We start from the raw sequence: 24008 nt of genomic DNA on the forward strand, positions 1-24008 counted from the left end.
GATTTACAGGGAGGCCAGGTTGGGGAATCTGCACTCAGCACTACCAGCTGCCGGAACTAAAAGACAAAAGGAGAGTACATGTGGCCCTGAGGTATGTGGGCTAATTCTCCAAGCTGGAAAGGGACTTCCACAGAGCCAAAAAACCAAAGTGTCCGTTTATGACTCAGCTTCAAATAAATGGCAAACCAACCGAGACCGTTCCGCACCTTCGTACAACTACAAGTGCCACAGTCCTGCCCTTCAACAGTCAGCATGTTCCTCCTGCAGGCATCTCCTGGCACAGAGACAGAGGTGGGCATCACCTTCACACAGTAATCAATACAGGGCAGGCTGCTTTAAGAAGAGTGAAACACTGCACCACAGTGTCTCACACAACTGTGCTGAGTCACCATCAACAGCACAGTCACGGAGCTGCACAACAATATCCACTTTGTGCATTTTTCTTTATTTTAAATCTGTGCTGCTCTTATGGTGTCGAAGACAAAAACAAAAATAAGGAGCAGGAATTATGGGCTGCTTTTAGTTGAACAGCTGCAATATTCCCATCTGAGAGCCATTATCTGAGCACAGGCTCATTAGAATGAGGGGCAGAAAGAGAGTGAACGGGCAGAGGAGTAAAAGGGAGAGGACCTCGTTTGGGTTCATACCCAGAATTTGAATCTGGGCCACTGACACCCACAACCGGAGTTTGTCCCTCAATACAGCAGAGATGAGACGCAGCAGGAGATATGAATCAAGCGTCAGACAGCTGATTTAAGATTTACACACACGCCAATGAAAGTCCACTTGTAAGCTGATTAAAGAAACATAGTGTGTTCACTAGTGTGCTATGACAACAAGTAGACGGACAGCAGCTACAACCTTGTGAGGACTGGAACTGGGATAAAAACACAAAACAGATGTATCCCTAAGGAGAACAAAAGGACAACAATCACAAGACCGGAAACAGGGTGTCAAACACACACACACACGCACACACACACAGAATAGATGCAGAGACAAAACCCACACAGTTAGGAAATCGTTGCAGTCTGGAGTCTAAAGCAGAAATTCTGCATCAGCAGCAGAACCTCAGAGCCACTGCAGTGGTTTTAGTGACTCTGGCTCGTGGTGCCATCTTTTGTATGTACACTACAGTATAGGCAACCAGATCTGCTATGCTTGGAATGCAGGACAAGACAATGGGAGGGACTGTTTGGCTATATTTGGGATTTAATAGAAGTTTTCCCTCGACACGGGGTCTCATAAGAAGTTAATTTTACTCTGAAAACTGTCTGGATTTAAGTGGGATTAAGACTCTTTCCTTACCTCATCCTTTGACCACCACATTTAAACCGCCTCTTCTGTAAATTAAAGGACATACGGCTCAAGTTCTCCCACCCTGCTTTAGACATAATCTCTGGCCTTCTCTGTCAGGGATTCTATAATTCTTATAGTTCTATGCATTTCATAGGAAAATCGAATAAAATGAAAACGATTATATATCTTACATAATTAAAAATGAAATCATTTAATTAAAAAATAGTAGATTTATGGATAATTCTGTCGATAAATGGGCCCCTTATTGAAAGTGTTGTTTTCATGTGTCACAAATCTTATCATACCACCACAGACTGAACACCTCTTATGTTGCTGTTGAATAAAACGAATTGTGATATACTGTATATTTATTGCCCAGTCCTACAGATACATAATTAATGATGCCATCATCTTCACTAGCAGCACAAAGACAAAAGCACACATACACACACACAAAACCACAAACCAACAGCTTAATAATCACCATGTCATGTCACTGCTTGAGGGTGTATTACAGACTGTGTTGTGGTTATGCAGAACAAATATGTGACCAACATGTTTGGCATAGAAGTGCTGGACAGCATCAGATTCCCCAGAGACAGATGCAGGCGGACACTGCACCTCCAGCAAGACACGACAACAGTATGAATCCTATAGGGGACCAGTTGTGTGTTGTGTGTGTGTGTGTGTGTGTGTGTGTGTGTGTGTGTGTGTGTGTGTGTGTGTGTGTGTGTGTGTGTGTGTGTGTGCGCCTTAATGTGTCATCAAGGGCATGCACAGGCTCCTACGCCTCCAGCGATCTGATGCCACAGCACTCATGAATGATTTCAACTTGGCTGAGGGCAGAAATTGGCGTCGTTCTTAAGAATTCTTAAGAATTTAAGCACAAAATACCTGATGGGAGCCAGACTGTGTTGAGTGACGTTGTGCATGTCATCATCTCATATTCCTGTGCTTTGCAGCTCATTTCCATACTCTGTGTGTGTGTGTGTGTGTGTACAGAATATGCACTGATGCCCCAAAGACAGCTATAAGGACTGGGAGGGCAGAAGTGGAAACCCCCCTGTGGTTATTGAGCTGGATTAAGGCCACTGGGTTATTATGCTACGGCACCAGATTAATCCACCCACTAAAACATCTCTGTACAATTTAAATTATATTGTAGGCTCATGGAAACATCAGCCAAATAGATATTTTAACATTTGGTATTACATGTGTATCCCTTGATCTAATCTCCCCCTCACTGACTGATCAGTTCTACTAAATTAAATTATGTGTTGTTATGTTTTTGCTGAAATGACCTCACACAGAATTTGAAATCACGATGAAAATAAACAGCCCAAAAACAACCCCATTGAAATGTAACACATGCACTTCTCTTGTGCACAGACACACTCAGGATGATGTTTTTTCAGGCACACCTCTCCCCACAGATTTACATTCCTCCTCTTGTCCTGTAGCTATAACTTTGCCTCCATTTACCCCACATCTGACTCTTCTTCTCCCTGCTTCACACAATCACAACTGTGTGAGCACAAAAGCCTCGCGACGCACAACTGTGTGTGCATGTGTGCGTATGTGAAGGGTTGGGTTACGATCACAGGCCGCGCGCTAACATTTCAGATGGTCTTCGAGTATGTTTAGAACAGGACATGCCTGTCCCCACCCACTCCAAGCAGAGGTCACAGTCAAGACTCACAGGAGAGAGCAGTGAAAATGCCAAGCTGTAGAGTTACAGTAGACGTGGGTGCGTGCATGCCTCTCCTGTCTGACCAGATACACTTCACAACCATTGACCGGGTTTTATTAACATGAGAGATCCACGAGTAAGCATGATAAGTGGTTTAAATCAGAGGTTTACATGCGGGACATTCAGACAATGTGTCCAGGATGCATTGAAGGACGTCGGCCGGCTGATGAAAGTAGCAGACCTGCAGAGGTGGAAGACGTATTCGGATCCTTTACTAAAGTAAAAAGTACCACTAAAGTAAACGTACCACTACCACAATATACAGACACGATAAGTCTTAGAAAACCCACATTTGAAACCTTACATGAGCAGAATTATCACCAGCTAAATATATGAGCTTACTGTTGGGTCTTGTTTCCAGGCTAAGCTACATTAAAGGTAGAAATACTTATTTGTCAGAAAAGAGTTGCACTGTTCTTGCTATAGGAGTCAGGCTTGTCCAAAGGGTTACAGAATCTATCTTAGGAATTATGAGGTGATGAATAAGAGAGGCAATAATAATAATAATCGCATGTAAACCAAGGACCACAAACACAGATAGTTGTATATTATTGATTTAACCTGTTAAGGGACAAATTTAGTGGTGCAAAACATAAATATAAAATACTGATTTTTAATTATATGCACTTTTCATTTTGCCTTTTTATGTTTGAAACACATGAAACAGTGGATTGTTGTTCTAAATGCTAAAATTAGCTCCCCTGTAAAATATTTGGGGTGGCTGGGGAACTTCACTCATTAGGTCATCAACATAGCTCCAGAATTTTTCAGCATCCTGGCAACAGCAGTTGCTAAGCAACTGTGGTAAACATGGAAGCAAGACAACCTACCAACCTTGTGAGTCAAAGTTCCAACATGAAAGCCAAACTTTGGATTTTGAAAACAGCCTTAATAATAATAAAAAAAAAGCTCCAGCACCAGCAGCACGCATGATACACATACAAATATACTGTGTGGGAGCTCCAAGTTTCCATAACAAAATATTCAACAACACAACATATGATGCAGACAAAGTCTAATTTAATCCTCTCCGGCATTTCTGACACCACTGTGTAACAAGCTGGGTCAGCGGGTTCTGGGCCAAGTTTGTGTGTGTGTGTGAGTGAGGGAGTGAGCTAAAACATGAGAGAGTGATACTGACCACATCTGCTCCAACTCCCTCAATGTGGTCGATTTCAAAGGCAGCAAACAAGCCACAAATAATAAGTGAAGTTCATCAGTTTGAACAATTTGTGAGGCTTTGGCTCCCCACGGGAGACTAAGTGACAAATTTACTACCAAGACACACCTCCTTTGACCCTCCTTTCCCATCTGAATACATGTGACATGTGTCAAGGACAAAAAACAACAAAAGCCAGAGGATACATGCTCATAAAGTGCAAAAATAATCACATAAGTCATAAATTGCACAGGGAAAGCTGCTAAACATTATTTTTTCCAGTAATTAATTGTTTGAAGATAATGAAATCTAAAGAATGGAATAATGCTTTGCTGACAGACACAAGTTAAAATCTTGTTGTTACACTTTTACAAATGAGCAAATGTCCATTGTTACATTCAAACCATTCACACAACGCTGATTAAGGTCTCCACATCTCTCTCTGTGTTTCTCAGTATAGCTGTGATCAGATCTCATGTTTCCCAGTGACATTCCACTGCTGCATGCAGGAAGTGATTTGTTTTATGTTGCGACAGACGGAGGCAACAGCAACACTGGGCTAGTAAAGTGAGATGCCTGTGCGTCTGAAAATAAGAGCTCACGAAAGGTTTCAGAAGCGAATTCTACCTCTTAAAAAAAACCTGATCGTTCAGCAGTTTGACGGTTTGTATCAATCTGGTCTGATAGTTTTGGACAGCATAGAAATAATGTTACATTGTCTCTGTTCATGAAGACCAAACAACGACAATCAACTAAAGTTACGCAGTGGATCTTTAATTTTGCACACAAACCTGTCTCACCGTGAAATTAAATTCTTGTTTAGAAGTTAAACAACGCCTCATGAAAGGAATGAGGGAAACATGGAAACCCACAATCAATATGGAAGAAATGTGTGGATTTTTTCTTTTCACATAGGCTCCACTTACAGTGAGACGCCACATCTGAGATTAATGAGGCGCAGACTTGACAAAGAGGGAGGACGGCCATCTTTTCCTGATTCTGTTCTGAGATGTAAACAATGTCCCACCCTCAAAACAAACAGCAACCAATCCTTGGGGAATACCGTCCTTTTCATAAGCAACACACAACACTTTCTCCCAGTAGCATGCCTGAACTCAGTTTAAAAGCATTTGGCTTACTGTGTGTCTTTATGTCCACATACCTTTGAGAACAACAACTTACTAAATGGAAAGGTTGATTATTGGCACACAGGGACCATAATGGAAAGACAATGAGAACATTCCTGAGGGCAGCCACTGGACAAAGCAGTGTTGTCATTTAGCAAAGGCGTGTTTGGGAAGTTTTGGAAAGAATGATGACAAGTGGTCGTGTATGTGACCCTGCTCTAAAATGTCGGCAACACAGGAGATTGTCTTGGCCAGTCAACGTCTTCATTTTCACTTTGTGTGTCTGACATCTTTTTATCACAAGTGCTGACAAATAAACAAACAGAAAGGCTTTAACATGACACATGTTGACCACATTGGGTTGCTTTCTGGAAGACAGCACAGGAATGAAGAGGAAAAGCAACAAAGCAACAAATCTAGTGCACATTTTTGGGAGGTAAATACGTAGGATCGTTCTCTAGCAGAATGTTTGTATAAATGTATAAACTTAAAAATAGTTGTTTTTCATAGCTTATCTGTGCCTTAGGCATGGGCCTTGCTTTATGGAGGCTGCCATCTTTGCATTTTGCATTGTGTTGCAGTGTGTTTATTTTATTACACAAACATATAATAACAACATCTTTGCTGGTATGCAAAGGCCACCGTAGTTTCCTAATATGCATGAGAAATGGAAGGGTGAGTGGCGTCCATTAGACGTCACTCGGTCGCAGTAAATTCATTTTCACTGTGGTAAATTAAAGTGGAATAAAAGGGTAAGCGATAAGGGTTAGAGGGAGAGCAGTAGCCATCGCTGCTAAGCAAAACATATAAAAGACTAGAAACATCTCAGTGGTCACAAAATTAACCTAAAGTTAATGTATTCTTTGTTTTTAATAAAACAGAATAGAAATTATAACATCCATCCATCGTCAACCGCTTATCTGAGATCTGGTCACGGGTGTAGCAGCTTTAGCAGGGGCCCCAGACTTTCCTTTCCCTGGTCACATTGTCTAACTCTGACTGGGGATCCCCAGGCGCTTCCAGGCCAGTGAGGAAATATAATCTCTACACCAAGTCCTTGGTCTACCTCTAGGTCTCCTCCTCCCAGATGGATGAGCCAGAAACACTTCTGGGTGCCCCGGTGGCATCCTTACCAGGTGCTTGTACCCACGATATTGTTCTTTCAGTCATGGCCATAGGTGAGGGTGGGAACGAATATCGACCAGTAGCGTTGCCTTCTGGCTCAGCTCCCATTTTGTCACAACAGAGTGGATGTAACACCGTTCCCGCTGCTCCGGTTCTCCAGCCAATCTCATGGTCCACTGTTCCCTCACTCGTGGACAAAACCCAGAGATACTTAAACTCCTTCACTTGGGGTAAAGACTCATTCCCCACCCGGAGTAGGCAATCCATCACTTTCCTACTGAGATCCATGGCCTCTGATTTAGAGGTGATGATTCTCATCCCCGCCGTCTCATACTCAGAAATTATAACACTGAAAACCAAAATGCTTTACAAAGGGATTTATGTGTTGACTATTTCTCCGCAGGGTTGCCAGCCAAACCAGCAGAGAAAGTTACTGCCAGAGCTAAGCAATAATCTGTCACATGACCACATGTCTAAAACCACACACTTGTTGCAACAAACGGGCAGGTTAGCTTATTATTATTCCTCCAATCTCTATAGTAAGTAACAAGCTGCTGGCTTGAAAACGGATGATAGTGATGTCAATCTTTGTCATACAATTCCACAATAATGACAGAAAAATGGGCATTTCCCAAAATAAATAAAACAATGACTACAAAAACGGAAGCACTACACAATATTCATGGTTGTCAAACCATGAAAGAACCTGGACTTGGCTACCTCTGAACATTCCCTCACAGCAGTTCAAAGACGGGAAGCACCCTCCTCCTGACGGATGACTTCACTGTGTAGCTCTTCCACACAGCATTCAGATTACAGTACTCAAGTAAGCAAGATAAGACAGGCAAGTGAAGATAAAACCTAATTGAGCTTTAGTAACCATTAGCGATAAGCACAAGATTAGAGTGGAAATTTAAGGCTTGGTTAGGACAATGCTTCCACTGATCGTCTTCAAACACTGGACTGCAGAGTCACGGACACATGGGGTTTGATTTTTTTCTCCTCTCATACACTGATCTTTACATCTTTAGTTAAATCTGCATTTTTGTGGTCAGCTACAGTGACAGGAGGACAAAAGATAAGCACCGTTCTTTAAAACAGGGAACAAATGTAAAAATCATTTAGCATCAGGAGGGTTTTCTGAGCCCTGTGTTCTATTCTTGCACATTGACAGACATGTTGGGGCATGAAAGATATAATATAGCCCCATTGTGTGAGACGAAGGGTATTTTCCTGTCATGACTCTCCATGGCTCATCATCCCCTGTACAGGCAGCAGCCTCAGGTATTTCTCTGCCTCTCCACCCCCACTCTCATTGTGTCTAAAGCCTTAAGGAGAGCAGACGGGTGCATGAAAACAAAACTACTTTCCCAGATTCAAGTTTCAAATATGACATTTGTGCCAGCCTAACAGGCAGATGAAAGATGAAACGTAAGAAACTTAACCTGTCGCCCTGAAGACAAATATCCACGTTTCATTTGCCGACCACTGAGATTATTGTTCATTTCTCAGGGAAATATGAGAGCGAGCACAGTGAGAGGGGTGTGGGGGGGAGAGATGGGTGGTCACGAGTGTCACTATAATGCTTAGTGGTACAAAGAATGAGGATTAGCTAAATCCATTATATTTCTTCAAATTCTTTATGTGACTTAAATGTTTCAGTGGTGTGTGGTCTGAGCAAATCAAAACATCAAAACACAGTAACCAGGAACGTTTTCAGTGTCTGAGTAGTGATTTAACATGTTGCTGGCTCCAAGTTAATCGCCTTTGTAACTTAATTCCTGTATATCATCAGCTTGAAACCACATTCATAGTGTTATTATAAGAAATAGTGAATAGACATATCGCTGCAGAAAAAGGTTCACCCATACACCATACCCACTGGTCAAATGACTAACTCAATCCAAATTATACAGTTTTTTGACCAGTGATAGTGTGTTTATTTGGCATTTACTCCTTTTGTTTTTGTTTGTTTTTGCCATGAGGCAAATTCTAGCATCATTTCTGGTGCAAGACCAACCAAGGGCAATGAGAATGCTGTTAATCGCCCGCTTTACTCGGGTTCAAAAATCTCACGTATGCCCACCGATATTAACGTGAAAGACACCTAAGATGTAAAAATCTGCCACCTCTTTGTAAAATCCCATATCTTAAATTCTGAAGCTTAACAAACGGTGCCTTAGGATGTGAGCAAGGAGCATTCCCATGAGAGAGAAACAGTTCCCATGATCTCGGCCCTGCAGCCATATTTGGCATGCTAATACCCACCAAATCTGACACATTACCAACACACAGGAACAGGTGTCTTCAAAACAAGACTAAGTCTTAGTGATTAGGGTATCCCCCTTATGTGGCTCCTCGGGCAGCAGAGGGAAAAATTATATGGTTAAAAAAACCATGGCAGCTTAAATACAGAGACACAAAACACACACAGCACTGAAATGCTAACAAGTAATTATATGCTTGGACTGCACCATACAACAGCACGGCAACGTATCAAATATGAATACGTTGATATAATTTTATATCAACGTCACTGAATGGAAATCTCTGCACTGCTGGTATGATCTTAAAAGCTGATCTAAAAATATTCCGCAGAAGGAAAATATATATTGTTTGTGTCTCACACGACAACGTGGCAAGCATTGTTTTCTTGGTTCTCTGACCTCTTGCCTACAAAAGCTTTTTGTTCCGTTGCTACATATCCTGTTCCACATATGTTAGCTTTGAGTGTGGCTCGCTTAATTGCCTGGAACACCGCTATTGAGTGGCAATTTCTGTTCCGATAATTGCCTTAAATACGGGTTAATATGTGGACCTGTGGTGCTGGGAGAGTAAGTGCAATACCATTTAATGCTGACTCTTGGTTACATGGAATATCAGACAGCAGAGTGTTACACTTTAACCAGACTGGCTCAAGGCCATGAGGGAAAAAAAGCCTCGACATTGGTGCAACACACTGTATTTGCCTCCGATGGGTTCATGTGTTTTTCCCCCCTAAATGAGCATCTTTTGTACGTGAGGATAATGAGGTCAGCTGTCTAATCATGTGCGATACAAAGAGTAGAACAAAGAGTTCACGAGAGAGAGATGTAGAAAACATCTGTCATTTCAAGAGACTTTGAGTGTAACATGTAGGAGGTTTCATTGGTAGAAATTCAATATACTACCTATAAGCCTGCTCATGTAAGTGTATTATTTTGCTTTAAAATAAAAAAGGTTTGTTTTATGTAAGGGTCTTGCTTTATGGTAGGCCGCCATCTTGACCCTACATGCACCTGAAGGAGAAGGAGAAACAGCAGAGAGAGTGAAATAGATAGTGTTTACATCCTTAATAATGTGATTCATAGTCTGATTACTCCTGCATGTATACACTCAGTCAGACATACATAGCCAATAAATTGATTTTCTCCTTCGCTCTCTGTTTTCCGATTGCCTGTCTTAGTCAGACTATGACCTTAGCTTGATTAAACTGCTAACATTTTAACATACTGGCTGAATCTTTAGGTCTGGGTCATACTTTCCACATTCTGTGTCTGTGGAGAGGCGCTTGATATTTCCACATGCACGTGTATGCCCACAGTTTACACATGTACACTCGATCTGACATTCCATGCCAGTAGCAGCAAATTTTCGCCAGGAGTTTGCCCTCATTTTTATGTCTTGATATTCTTTGAGTGCTGAGTTCTACATGTGTGGGTACCAGTGGACTTTCTAACATTACCAAGCATCCATGGTTAACCTCGTCCAACCCTTGTTGTGTGCACAACCAACAGGACAGGGAAGTGCTACAGGGAACGTGCACAGTCTCAAACTTTGTCAACATAGGCTCCATGTGGACTAATTTTTACGTTCTTCAGGGGAGGATCTCAGCTTGGAGACCCAGGGTATTGCCTGGTTTGCCTTTCCTCTTACAACGCCACTGCACTGCAACAGACGTGACATTTGAACAATCATGCAGCCATCATTGGTTGTGTGACTCATGAAAACCCTCCTTGTTGCAAGCTGAGAGCATGTCATATTGCAAACATGCAGACATTACAGCTCGTTGTGGACAGGCAGAGACAATGATTTTTACCTACTTCATTCCAGGATAACTTGAATAGCATCCTGCTATTTTCAACATGAATGCTACGCGAGTGAACTCAGTTCAGAGTTTTTCTGTGATATAGCTTGAGGTTCTGCACTAATCTGTTCTGTCTGGATAACCACCATCATGTGATCAACACACTCAGCAACCTCTTTGTACCCTCAAACTCAACATAACATATGTTACACCACAGAATATGAGTGTCAACGTTATTATGCCGGGCTGATACTGGAACGTTCACATGAATTACATAACACAATATCAAGTTGCAAGCAGGTGACAGACAGTCCTGTCCTCAGCAGCAGTAACAGCAGCGTGTGCTGGATTCTTTTTCACCCGGTGCATTTATTTAACGTAGAGAAATTGTTTGTGGTTTGAAGTTAAAACTCACTGATACATGTGAGAAACATGTGTTTTCAGACATTTGAGCTGTATCAACATTGTATAGCATTGAATGTTGTTGTAAGTGTATTACAATTAGATTACTGGGATAAAGTTAATACAGTGAGAGTGCAACCTGCATTTATGTGCATTTCATAAACACCCAGACCCTCCATTATGTGTTTTCTTTATAGTCAAAGTAACCACAGTAAAGCATGAGGTGCCCCAGTGATAATGCTGTGTGTCTATTATAAAACAAACAAAGTTTATTTTAAATTAAAAAGTGTTGGCATGATTTCAGCTTTGTTTACCTGTTCTCTCCTTTTGTATTTGAGGGTGGAGGGTGCAGAACAGTTTGGTTGTCCTCCATGTCCACGACACATTTTGTGTTCAGTTCAATTTCTGCAGAGAGAAGTTTTGTTGGATGAAGTGAGGCAGACAGAGAGCGGGGGTGTTAAAAGTTTAAAGGAAAAAAAACACAAAAAACCCAGCTTCGTATAACCACACTCAAGTCTGAGGAGCAGCAATGGCGAAAAGCAACTTTATGAACGAAGGTAACGAACCGTATGTTGTGAGACTTACCTCTGCGGTTCATGGGCCGAACTCTCACCGCAACTTTCACCTTTGTATCCGACATTTTCGTCCACTTTTCACTGCCACCCTGTCTGTCTATGCGCCGAGCTATCAGTGAAACACAGTGGAGCCCCGACCACACAACCCGGGTTTCTGCCGGGTCAATAAAAGAGGCAGCAGACTCTGTTCAAACAAAATAGTCCACACTTCGAGGAGATAAAAGAGCTACATGTTCATTTCGCTGTATATCCAGTCTTGCTTTTCTTCTTGTACAGATCCAGTGTCCTGCTCCAGGAACAGGCAGCATCTCCACCGCCATCTTCCACTGGGAGCACGACTGCGATCCCCACTCCCTCACTGCTGCACACACACACACACACACACACACACACACACACACTGGGAGGGAGGGAGAGAGAGAGACAGAGACAGAGAGAGAGAGGGGGAGGGAGGGAGAGAGAGCAGACATTATTTATTTATTTATTTATTTAAAAAAATAAAAAGTACTGTAAAATAATGACCAAATTTATAATAATCATAACCATTGCTGATTAAATATATATACATATGTGTATATATATATATATATATATATATATATATATACACATACATATTTTACTATTGCATAATACAGTATATAATATGCATGATATTGGCGATATGCCAATATTTTGGGAGTGCATGAGCCGATAACTGATACCAATATATATGTATACATATATATAATATACTTGTATACATTTTTCCCTGCGCCCATCTGCAGAGGTAATTTAGTCTCTTCTGTAGTGAAATTAACATCATATTTTGCCTACTCATGTTGGTAGCAGCATATTTAGCGCTCTGTTGTTGTCATCCGTCATGACGTCCGATAATACATTTTAACTGCCGATACCAATATTGTGCCAATAATATCGTGCATCCCTATTTTAGTGATAGCTTGGTAATAGCAATCTAATATTGTTGTTAAAATTAAACAGCCATGTTTATAGGCATATTTGAACCATTCCTACATTAAACCTTATGTGAAAAGTTTTACTTTGAAACTAAAGATTGTGTATATTATTATTATTATTGTTGCCTATATTTTCATCAATACATTTCTTCCATGATTTCAACAACATGACAAAGGAAAAGACAAAAACGTCAAGATGATTTAAAGGTAAGAATGCAAAAAAGGGGGTTTATTAGCATTATTTTATTATTAAACAAACACACACACAAACGCTGCATATTTCATAAACAAAACCTGACATTAGATTAATAATACCCATAAAAAATACCATTAAACACTGACATTGTGAGAGAGGATAATGCTGAGTGCAGATAAGAGAATGTAAGCACTCAACATTTTAAGTGAATCCTCAGTGCTAACTATGTCTGTATTGCAGTAGTTCCCTGTCTCTTCCCATGTGGCCCCATTAAACTGAAGGAATTTCTACTTGTATAACACCATATTACAGGCTATGACCTTGCGACCTTATGGCCTTGTTTTTTGTTTTCCTTTGTTTTCCTTCCTTAAAAGGTGAAAGTATGCAGGAAAAGGCAAGACAACAGCCACATTAAGAAAATGAATATGGTTTAATCTGATAAATATGCTTTTATTTTTTATACAGCTGTTCAGGAATAAGAAAATGACAATTAGTTTGACATGTTTGCACATCTAACCACAGAAGGTTATATAACATGTACAGTATTCACAAAAACCTTTACTTAGTAAAACAGTTTGACTCACTGATGAAAGTTTGAGGCTGGAACATGAACATGCCATTATATTAAAAGTGTTTGTTTAAAACACACGCAATTGTTTAAATTACCTTGGAATTTTCTCAATTAAATTTCTTCTTAAAATGATCAAATGTTCCATTCACCTAAGTCTGGACAGTTTACGAGTATACACATTGAATCTGAGGACAGTAAATGAAACTCAACTATCATTAATTCTATACTTGTCATGACATCATAGATGGAGCCTCAGATTTAGGAAAGTAAATCTTCACTGCATGGTCTCCACTGTCCAGAATGATGAGCATGTTGTTGAGTGACACCAGTCCAACGGGTCGGATAAGATGGTCTCCTACAAGAGGAGTCAGGATTGACTCATTCTCCAGCCTCTTCAAACTCCAAATCATCCCCTGCGTGGAGTCGACCAGCAGCAGGTCTCCGGCTGGGTCAAAGGCCACGCCTGACATGTTGAGCCTCACTGGGGACTGCAGGCTCAGGCTGAAACTGTCTGTCTCATAAAGGAGCTGGAAGTCTCTGGTAAACACTTTCAGTCTTGTGCGTTGGTGCGTCACCGGTGACTGTGTGTCATCAGTGAAGTGCTCCATCACTGCAGTGTTCCCTGTCACCTGACAGCAGGCCACTGCTTTTGGATGCTGGAGCTCAGAGAGAGGCGTACGATGCTGCAGAACACGACCACAAGCAAAGTCCACTTTTACTTGAGACAGCGTGCCCGCCTGGACGTCTGAAACCAGAACGTGGCCCCGGCTGTCTGTGTCCACACCCCAGGGCATCTGGAAGGACTCCTTCACTGTCAATACGTGGTGTCCTCTGGAGGTGAACACTTTCACAGCTTTATCTCCTGCATCTGTCACCACCACATAACCACAGGGTGTCACTGCCACATCCACTGGGTAACAGATCTCTCCACTGGCTTGTCCTCTTTGTCCAAAATGATTCAACTGTCTACCCTGTGGACAAAACACCAGCACCCTCTTCTCGCCATCATGCACCACCACTATTCCACCCGAAGCCCCTAAAACAGCGATTCCAGTCGGGTTGATGAGAGTACCCCAGCCGCCAAAAGCTGCAGAGAAGTTCAGGCCCGATGAGCTTGCTCCTGCAGGCAACCTGCAGCCTTGTTTTGCCCTGTAAGGAGGAGCAGAGGATTTGGGACTCCAGGACAACAGCAACTCCTGGAGGTCACAAAGAACCTGGCAGTGGGAGGTGCTGTCAACGCTGCACAGCTGTCGACAGAACGGGCACTCCAGCTTCCTCAGGAGAGGGTGGGACAAAGCTTTGATGCATTCCAGACACAGTACATGGCCACAAGAAAGGTTCTGCGGTCTGCGTTCCCTCTGCTGTCTGCAGAACTTCTCGAAGCAGACTTTACACTCCAGCAAATTAATCTGGATCTCTCTCAGGATACCGTCAGAGCTGCCCCGCCATTGTGTGGCCATGAGTGACATAGCCTTTTCACAGTCAGCTGATGCAGAGACAAATAAGCAGACTGATCATTCGAGCTAACCCTAACCCTGCGAATGATGAACAGAGGGTGAATAGAGCTTACACACTCATGTCCTGTGCTGTAGGCCCAGAAGATCACGTGACACCTTACACAGCTTTCCTGTGCAGCACTGCAGCTCTCTGCTGCCCTCCTTTGGAGATCTGATTTAGACAGTGGACAAGTTGAGGATAAATTATTGCAGCTACTGCCATGTTTTTGAACATCACCTTCCTCAGAACACATTGAACAGACTGCATTCCCTTTTTTAGATGTGTATTAAATAATAACTGAAAGATGTCTGGCTGGATTCAAAGCCAGTGTCTCCAACAGTTGTTACACAACATCAGTTTGTGCTTTTAAACTCTTTTAAAAAAGTGTGGGGTGATGCATGCTCATATTTGAAGATATTTCTCGCAGCAGACTTGATTTCTAGCTGTAGCTCTGCTACCACCGTAAGTCTGAATTTTACAACATGCATGCAAGCAAAGGTAACATTAGCTGTACCTTGAAATACATGTTGTTGTAGGTCGGCATGAGGTGGCTATTTCTGTCTGCGTTTCATGGTGTGCAGACCGAGTGAAATCTGATCCGAGACAGGCTGAGTCAGCCATGCTGGCACTACTCTGCTGCAGCACTGTGCTTATCAAAGGGCAGACAAGGTCATGGATGATGTTCTCTTGTAAAGTAAAACAAATTGCCTCCCATTTGAGTCGTCTTTGTTAAATACTTTTTTTTTTTAGAATGTTATTTTTGCACACACCTATCAGTGATAGTGAATTTGACCTCTGCATTGAACACATCCTTTTTACACACAAATAGCAAAAACACACAAGCTGGGCACAGGGGGCAGCACTTTTCTGCAACCAGATGCAATGGGAGGCATTGCTAGCCCTTGACCTGTCCTGGGATTTGAACCGGCAACCCTCTGGTCACAAACACAATTGCTTTTCCCTTGGTAAAGACATCTGCTACTGAAAGTGTGGTGCATATACATGATCATGCAGCTTTTCTGGAATAACTCACATGAGTTAAACAGGAGATGCAAAACTGTTTAATGTTTTAATATATCACAGTGAAAAAAGGACAGCACATTTTCTGCTGGACTGTGTTTGGCAAGTGACATCATCAGAGACAATGTACCATTCATAGTCTAATGTAACATGGTCCATTCCACAGAGGTCAGTGTCTGGATTGTCAAGAATTATTAGGGTCAGTCTATCTGTAGAGAAATGCTCAAATAAGAGACAGAAGAATCAAACCCAAAAACCCAAAATGTATAATCTTATTTGAAACCGAGAAAAGAACACAAATACAAAAAAAAAGAGAACACTAAAACAGGCACAGGGGTGAGTTAAAATGTTACACTTACAGATAAAGAGATATAAATGACAATACTGGCATTCTTGTGTGGTGTAATACAAAGTTCAGGCAACTACTCTTAACATGGTCCTACCAAAACAATTGATTTGATTTGACACGGCCATGAAAATGAAAAACATGCACTGACAAGAAGAACAGCATTAAAACAAAACCACCTGCACGTTGCAGGAGGAGCCAGAGGACACATGCAGGAATTTAATCGCCCACCATTATCATTATTACAGTGAAAAAAAAATAGCAGCCACAGATGGACAGGGAGAGTAAAATCACGCAAGGTCATGATGACTCACAATATATCAAACAGTACAGACAAAACATTCTGAAAAGTGCTTAAACCGTGTGCTTTGCTTTGGGCCAGACCAAAACTCTGTTGATGATCCCCGTCGAGCAAAAAACTTGAAATTCTGACCACAATCAAGATAAAAAACACAAAACAAGCGCTAACATCTACAATGTACAGACAAAACTACGACAGGTACTGATTAAAAGACAAGAGCCTTTCTGTGCTATTAACATAGTGGCTCCAATTAGCGTGATCAACTCCACATCATGGCTTTTAACATTGAAATATTCAGAACCGACACACTAGAGTTAAGGCTGGTGTAAACCAGTCACATGTACATCAACCATCAATGATAAACTGTAGGTAGGTGCTATATTGTAGGATAAATGTTTGGAAATTATAGTTCATCAGCTACAATGATCATGCAGTCACATCTAGAATTGGCTGTATTTATGGTCACTTTTTCTCACTCACTCACGCACACTCCACTATTTCTCTCCGTCATTACACAAACACACAAACCAGTAATCAGTGGTTCAGGAGCCTTTAGGACAACAGCACAAAGATATGTGAGCATCTCTGTAGTCCAACCCTCAGATCACTCCTAATAACACTGCATGGACCTGTTTATTCACTCAGGAGGACTGTCTCCACTCCCTCTACTACAGGCAGGGGCTTTCTAGACTTCAGTTACACCAGGCAGTGGTAGTATCTTAAAACCCCAGTTCAACCTGTGATCCTTCACATGGGTGTTTTTTTTTTTTTTTTAGGGCGAGTTGTGGAGTCACCCACCACCACCCTCTGGCTTCGTGCCCTACTGGCCGTCCAGGCCGTTGAAGGATTTGGTCTTTCTTGAGTCCTTCCTTCTCCGTCTGGTCGTAGGGCTGTCTTCATCCATCACGCTCTCTTCTGAAACATGACCAGCACTTACTAATGACGTTGAAAAACATATGAAACGTTGTACATTTACAGTAAAAGGAAAACAGACTGTATAGAAAAATATAAAATGGACATCGTTTTTTGGTTGTAAAGTAAGTCAATATGTGCACGTACTGTTATTGGAAATATGTAAGTGATTTATCATCCATTTTCCTCTAAATGGTAGAAGTAGGCTGATTTTCCCATAGACTTCCATTCATACCAAGTTCTTTTTGCACCCAGCGGAATTGTCCCCGGTGACTGACTCTACTCTACAGTAATCCTAATTCCAGGGCTTCACTTTTCATACTGGATTACTACCCCTATTTTCACATACAGTTCATGGAAAAAAACAGTACTTCAAAACTCTAGTGGTAATTTCAAAGGATAAGAATTTAAGAAAAATTGATGACTGATAAACAGTAAAGTCACTGTACCTTTAAATGCTTGAGACACATGGTCAGGAGATTCCGAGTAATTGCTGTCATCCCATTCTGAGAGGCTCTGAGAGGAGAGGAGGTTCAGACACATGACACACGTACCAATACATGGACAGGAATGACTCTGTGAAGTTAATATTCTCAGAGTTTCCCCATGAGAGAACCAGTTTTTCCACAGCTCACATTGGCCCTGACGTTGTATTTGAAGTGTTTGCAGAGTATTGTAACCGTTTGTCTTTGGCCTGAAGCACAAGGTTGAAATGGAGGAGGCATATCTCCCCAAGCAAAAACACTGATAGGTGCACAGTGAGATAGTTGTTGTTTTTTTTCCACATACTGAAAAAGTACTCATTCAGACATGAGAACAGGTAAATTACCCGAGAGGAACATTTATGAATTCATATGCACAATGTGTAAAGTAACAGGGGTTTAAACCTTAAAAATGTTTTCCAGGACATGAAAGGTTAACATACTTCTGAACATGGATTACTATTGTTCTTTCATAAACGATTAGCAGACTTCACAAGGTCAAAGACAACATTGAGATTTAAATCGATTACATACCTTTCCTTTTGGACCATAATTTTCCGCATACCACACCATTACATATAGGCAAAGGAATGTAATGAAGGCCTTCAAACAAATAAACAGATACAATGATTAATGGATGAAGGTATGTGGTGTAAGTGTATATTAACTGATTAAAGTAAATGTTACTGCACATGATTTCATACACTTGTAGGTGTGAAGGACCTAATAATGACTGCAGAACACAGTGGGATACAAACTCAGCTGTGATCTTACCACACACAGAAGCCAGAGGATCACATAGAGAATCTGTGTTTTTGAGAACAAATCCTGTCCAAACTTAATACAGGCCAAGGCCTCCAGAAACGCAATTGCCCTGTGAAAGATGGGGGAGGAGAGAAAAACACACACAACTAAAACCTCTGAGCCATATGCAGTTAACTTTCAGGTATACTACAGTCCACACAGAAATATGCAGTATAGTATTACTGTGTTTAGGTTTAAACTATCCTTAAACTATTTAATCGTTTAAAATATGTTTCACTTACCCAAACACCCAACACTGGGTCCCAACTCTCTTGCACTGCGTGTCTGTTAGGTATGCATAATACTGTCTACAGCCAAAAACAAACAGTGCAACGGTTAAAACACCTGCCGTTTCTGCTGACCAACAGTTTTCCAACCGTCAAAACAAGGAACTCCAAAAAAAGAGAAGAAGGTGATATTAACAGTTAACAACACACAACTGGTGTTTTTACCTCACTGTTGGAGCGGTGATGATCCCGACAAACAAGATTCGACACCAGCTAAGAGCGTGGCTGGCAGGAAAGACAAAAATGTGCTTGAGGAAGAACGTGTTCAACTCCGTCAGCTGTGGATAAAGAAAACGCAACCAAAGATGATGAACGTACAAGTGAAAGAAACATTCTTACTGTGCAATGTTGCTTCAACGTTACATTGTTTCAAGTTACATTTTTAGTCTTGATATACAGGACTGCCAAATATTTTTCGTTTTTTTTGTGTAAATAATTACATTATATATATATTAGGGAACACAGAGTACATCTCCAACAACAACTCCACAACAGACATACTGATGTCATGGACGGAAAAGTGTGTTCTGTTCCACTCCTATGAGCCAGGAGGACAAGCCAGACTGCTGTGCCCACTTTAAAGGAATGCAGCGTCATTATGGTGATTGCTTACACCTGTGCTGTACGTTAGGACACCTGGCAGCCATACTAAATTATCGGCAGAAGCACTAAAAGGTCAACCAACTTAGTCTGTGGTGAAAGGAGACGGTGTTGACAATTATGTCTGGTATGTTTTAGTGACTGTATGCAAGTCATTTTATGTAAACCAATGTTACACTGCATTTATAATAAATGTATTTGTTTGAGAAACGTTTGAAACCACTTTGGGTGGAAGTTAGGGCACAAATAATCGAGTCATTTCTTACAGTGCAAGTAACGCTTGACTTGACACCATTAGTGTTCATTGTGCATGTTTCCTCATGTCTGTACTGGAAAATAATGAGAGGAAGACTGCTGCTGTGTTATTCACTCATTTGGCCTGAAGCCTGTGTGGCTGAACCCTGAAGAGCAGCTCAACTGTCACCGCACCAATCAAAACGTAGGAGTCCTGTCACTCCTCAGTTAATTCTCCAACGCTAAGTAGTTACTCTGTAAAGCCTCAAGACAGTTGAGATCTTGTTGAGTAAAACAGGCAGAGTGATGATATTCTTTCATAAGTATACAAAAAAGACAGAAACATCAGCTTTCAACACCATGGCAGCTTGTGGCTAAAAATGTTTTTGGCACTCATGGCTGACTCTCTGGTGGGATGCGATGGAGCGTACTCAAATTCTCCATTCACAGTTCTCTCATTACCATAAACTGACTTTAGTAATCCTGCCTTCTTTTGCTCATGTTGGGTTGGATTAGCTGTTAATGTGTAGACAGCAAGACACTCATTCATTATATGGATCCGCGAGGGAAATTGGATCCATGAGGTTTTAGATTTCAATAATTGGATTAGTCACAACTAAGCAGGCAGAGCATATCGGATGATCTCCCCACTTGTCAGCACTTGATCACCATGAGACGGTGACAGGATTTCTCACAAGCCCACCTGCCAGATGATCATGAACAGATAGACGCCCGTCACTCGCTGCAGGGAAGACGTTGGGTCAAGCCAGCGTACATAGGTCCAGCTCGCAGGAGTGAACTGTAACACGGCACGTTTTATCTTCCCTGTGGTGGTGTGGATGTCCCTGGATCGGAAATGCAAGAGAGGGATTAGGAAAAACAAAACTGCAGATGGATTTACGGTCAGTATTATTCCAGATGAAAGTAATGTCATTTTATCAGTCAGCACACTCATCCCTGATGAACATGTGCGATGATATTACAAAAAAATTATTACTTTTAGGATTGACCTCGTATGATTTGCTAGACAGATAAATGATATTACAAAAAAGTAAAAACAAATGAGAGATAGTACAAAGCACATAATCAGCTAAAAATGTTACTTAATCTGACTTTTCACATTAAAAAACAAACAAAACAAACAAAAACCCCACAAGAACTACTAAAAATCTTAATACTGTTGTACTTAAAGTACAGAGTCATACTTAATACTGGCCCAGTGGTAGGTCCTCATCTCCAAAAAGCGACACACAGTCATGCCAAGCCAGATGCCTCCTCCATTACAGAGCAGAATGTCCAGAATCACCTGGTCCCACCAGCACTCAGCAAAGTTAGGCAGCAGATGCATGAAAAAGAGCTACATAAACAGAGGAACATAACGTAATGAGTGACCAAAAGAAACTGTAAACTGTTTAGCCTCAGAAATAACTATAGGTTGTACAAAATGATTGAGAACAGCCAAACCCCCAAATTCCACCACATAATCCACTTACATCAGCAGCTTTGCTGACTTAAATTTATTGTTTGCAGTGTTAAGGGAAAAAGACAGAGACAGACAAAGAGGGAAATAGTAATCCAACATGTGTGAAGTCAACATGTGGAGCTGGTGTGTCCCTGTACCTCAGTGAGCTCCCAGGTAATACTAATGGTCCAGCACAGTCCATAGCTTCTGATGAGCAGGGCCTTCATTCCCCAGCCCCAGAAATGACTGAATGCAAAAATGTCAAAATGGCTCAGGATTCGCTCCCATGTGATCACATGGCAGTTCACAGCATATTCCTGCAGAGAGCAGCACACACACACATGCTCATTTAGAGTGACTGGCAATCTCCAACTGGTGCATGTAAATCAAAAATCAAAAATCAAAAAAGAAAGAAAACAAACACCCACCATTATGTCTGCTTCTCTCTTGGCATAGCGCAGGTTTGGGTCCAACCAATACATGAGCTGCTTCACCTGATGCCAGTTGAGGAAGATGATGAAAACCAGGAACAGGAAGTAGAGGACACTCAGACCTGTAGCAGCAACACGATGTAAAGAGTTATTGTTAAGGTCACATTAGACAGAGACAGTTCTGCACTCACAGACTCAAACACTCACCGAAAACTATTCTCCATATAGCTGGATGTGGTCTGGTGAATGGCCCTACAACAAAGAACACAATGTTGAAGATCCTGTATAACCAAAAGTACAGTTAAACATAGGTTATACATATACTTAAACAAAGCTGCTTTTTGTCTATCTTACACTTCTTTTACAAAAAAGCATGATCAAAACAACTTTTTAAAGTTATCATCCCTGTGTGAGGCAATATTAATGCTGCAAACAACCACTTTTTTTGTTATTGATTCATCTGTCAATACATTTTGTGTTTATTTGATTATTAATTGTTCAAATCTCAAAATATAAAATCCTCACATATATTGTTTTGTCCACAAACCAAAGAAACAATTTTTTTCTGGTCTCTTTGGTTTAGAGGGGCAAAGAAAATAGCAATATAGTTGGACATTAATTTATAATTCATTCATTGTCACAGCCCTAAACAATAAAGTCAAAAATGGCACTAGTGGAATTCAGATTCAATATACACAGCCTGCACTACTTTTATTCCTCTTATACTGGGTTTGTGAAGAATCTTTAGATTAACCGAAAGCCTGACAAAACAATATAGTCATTTCATTGTCTCTTTTTGTGCCTACCATTGGGAAATGCCAAAACACTTATGACAAGGAAGAAGGAGGTGACCAGGATGAGCCCCACCCAGAGATTACTGTCAGGGTTTCCATCATCTCTGCAGAAAGACAGACACAGAAATCTGCTCACATACTGTAGTTTACATGACAAACCAATTTATTAGTCAGCGATACATCCCCCTCCAGAGCTGTACTGATGTGACTCAGATAACTTTCTCAAAGTGTAACTGGCAATGACATTACATTAGATTTACAGGAAAAATGCTATGGTCACTTTAAGTATGACTTTATGTCCTATTTCCTAGATAATTAGATGGTCAAAAACATACCTGAAGAATTGTTTGTTTTGAAATTGAAACAAAGCATAGCATTTTTCAAAGGCTGCAATATTTGCATTTTGGAGATAATTTGTTTCAAGCTACAATATTGCATTGAAATACAAATGAGTATTTTTAATGACAGCTTATATGGTAATGCTACATCTTATTTTAACTAGGGACAGGAACCAGTATCAGTCAGATCCAGTACAATTCAAAAATCCTCTATATCGCACAGATCGTAATACATGTAAATAGAAATAAGCAAAAGCATTTCAGCGGACTCATGTTTGGGCTGTTTATTTCTTCTTTTTGGGAGAACATTATTTGTTACACAGATGTTAACTGCTTCATAGTTCATAAATGGTCTAAAATGACTAATATTGGTATTGGTAGTTGTGATGTCGATATCGTATCGGACATAGAAAAATGTGTATGTCCCATCACTGGTTTTGATTATTTAAAAGAGTAAATCTGAGGCATGACTAGTAATAAATGGTTTCCCTCAATTAATTCAACAGTATTTTAACGTATTTTACGTATATTCGGTTTGTTCTTCGTGATTTTGTCTCTTAAACAAAAATGTAATTTTCATGCAAAAACAAAAGTGTCTTCAAGCAGATGTCAAGTCAACCCGAGTGAGAAAAGCCAGGCAAGAGTCAGAGCATCACCAACAACTACTGCTAGCTGCCGGATGCTAACCAGGCTAGCACCCACCCACCCGCGGAGCTAACTGTTAGCTGTGAGCCACTTACCTAGTGAAGGCGAAGTACATGAGGCTGACCACCGTGCATGTCAGCAGCGTTATTGTGTGTGGCCTGTAGAAGAAGTCTAAGGTGATATCTTCCACCTGCTGCTCGTTTATCATGCGGAAATGCATCCTGTAGTTCACATCATCCTTGCTCAAGGTGTGGGATCCGCTGTACGCGGACGCCATTGCAGCAGCAGCAGCAGCAGGAGGAGGAGGAGGAGGAGGAGGAGGCGTTTACCAGCGGGGACTACCAGAGGCAGCAGTACCCTGCTACACTGCTTCACACACAGGAAGCAGTGTGTGTAAATTATGTAAATATCACATCCAGCTGAGCAGTGGGTGTTCTGCGCCGTCTGGTCTCCACACCAACTGTCACCCTGCGCGTGCACGCGTCCTGTTCACACATGACACAGGAAACGTTATCTCATTTATTCTGCATAGATATTCATGTATTAGACCACCATTCAAAACCACACTTGCTCTCAATAAACAGCATTAAATAGATTATATTTTTGAATTATTGTTGTTATAATAATTA

The 24008-nt window shown here is 41.2% G+C and overlaps 3 protein-coding genes across 18 annotated transcripts in view; all 3 read right to left on the reverse strand.

Annotated features, from left to right (window-relative positions):
- Positions 1–11861, reverse strand: part of kif13a (kinesin family member 13A) — a 37716-nt gene extending 25855 nt beyond the window's left edge. For all 16 annotated transcript variants that reach the window (XM_044033762.1, XM_044033756.1, XM_044033755.1 and 13 more), the window contains exons 1-2: positions 11514–11861; positions 11243–11333 (exon numbers count right to left, since the gene is read on the reverse strand). In XM_044033762.1, coding sequence (XP_043889697.1) covers positions 11243–11333; positions 11514–11568 — 146 coding nt within the window. In that variant the 5' untranslated portion in view covers positions 11569–11861. The remainder of the gene's footprint in view (positions 1–11242; positions 11334–11513) is intronic.
- Positions 11862–12659: 798 nt separating this feature from the next.
- On the reverse strand, positions 12660–14873 carry LOC122774940 (E3 ubiquitin-protein ligase NHLRC1-like). The gene has a single exon (XM_044034555.1). The coding sequence runs from the start codon at positions 14693–14695 to the stop codon at positions 13457–13459; it is 1239 nt and encodes a 412-aa protein (XP_043890490.1). The 5' UTR covers positions 14696–14873; the 3' UTR covers positions 12660–13456.
- Positions 14874–15761: 888 nt separating this feature from the next.
- Positions 15762–23694, reverse strand: ptdss1a (phosphatidylserine synthase 1a). The gene is made up of 13 exons (XM_044034855.1): positions 23475–23694; positions 22409–22500; positions 21810–21854; positions 21600–21724; positions 21330–21488; positions 20915–21066; positions 20413–20554; positions 19041–19153; positions 18831–18896; positions 18559–18658; positions 18319–18387; positions 17752–17818; positions 15762–17305 (listed from the first exon to the last, which is right to left on the reverse strand). Exons 1-13 carry the CDS (start codon positions 23654–23656, stop codon positions 17211–17213), a joined length of 1407 nt encoding a protein of 468 aa, XP_043890790.1. The 5' UTR covers positions 23657–23694; the 3' UTR covers positions 15762–17210.
- Positions 23695–24008: the final 314 nt, after the last annotated feature.

This window comes from Solea senegalensis, linkage group LG9 (assembly GCF_019176455.1).
Source record: "Solea senegalensis isolate Sse05_10M linkage group LG9, IFAPA_SoseM_1, whole genome shotgun sequence".
In the NCBI taxonomy this organism is placed as follows: Eukaryota; Metazoa; Chordata; class Actinopteri; order Pleuronectiformes; family Soleidae; genus Solea; species Solea senegalensis.

What these genes read in the sequence shown, in the direction of transcription:
- LOC122774940 (XM_044034555.1), bottom strand. Translation starts at nt 14,695, where the DNA reads ATGTCACTCATGGCCACACAATGGCGGGGCAGCTCTGACGGTATCCTG.
- ptdss1a (XM_044034855.1), bottom strand. Translation starts at nt 23,656, where the DNA reads ATGGCGTCCGCGTACAGCGGATCCCACACCTTGAGCAAGGATGATGTG. An exon ending in AGAGAGAAGCAGACATAATG is followed by an intron (nt 21,489 to 21,599) that starts GTGGGTGTTTGT and finishes TGCTCTCTGCAG; the next exon opens with GAATATGCTGTGAACTGCCA. An exon ending in TCCTCTGGCTTCTGTGTGTG is followed by an intron (nt 18,388 to 18,558) that starts GTAAGATCACAG and finishes ATTTGTTTGAAG; the next exon opens with GCCTTCATTACATTCCTTTG.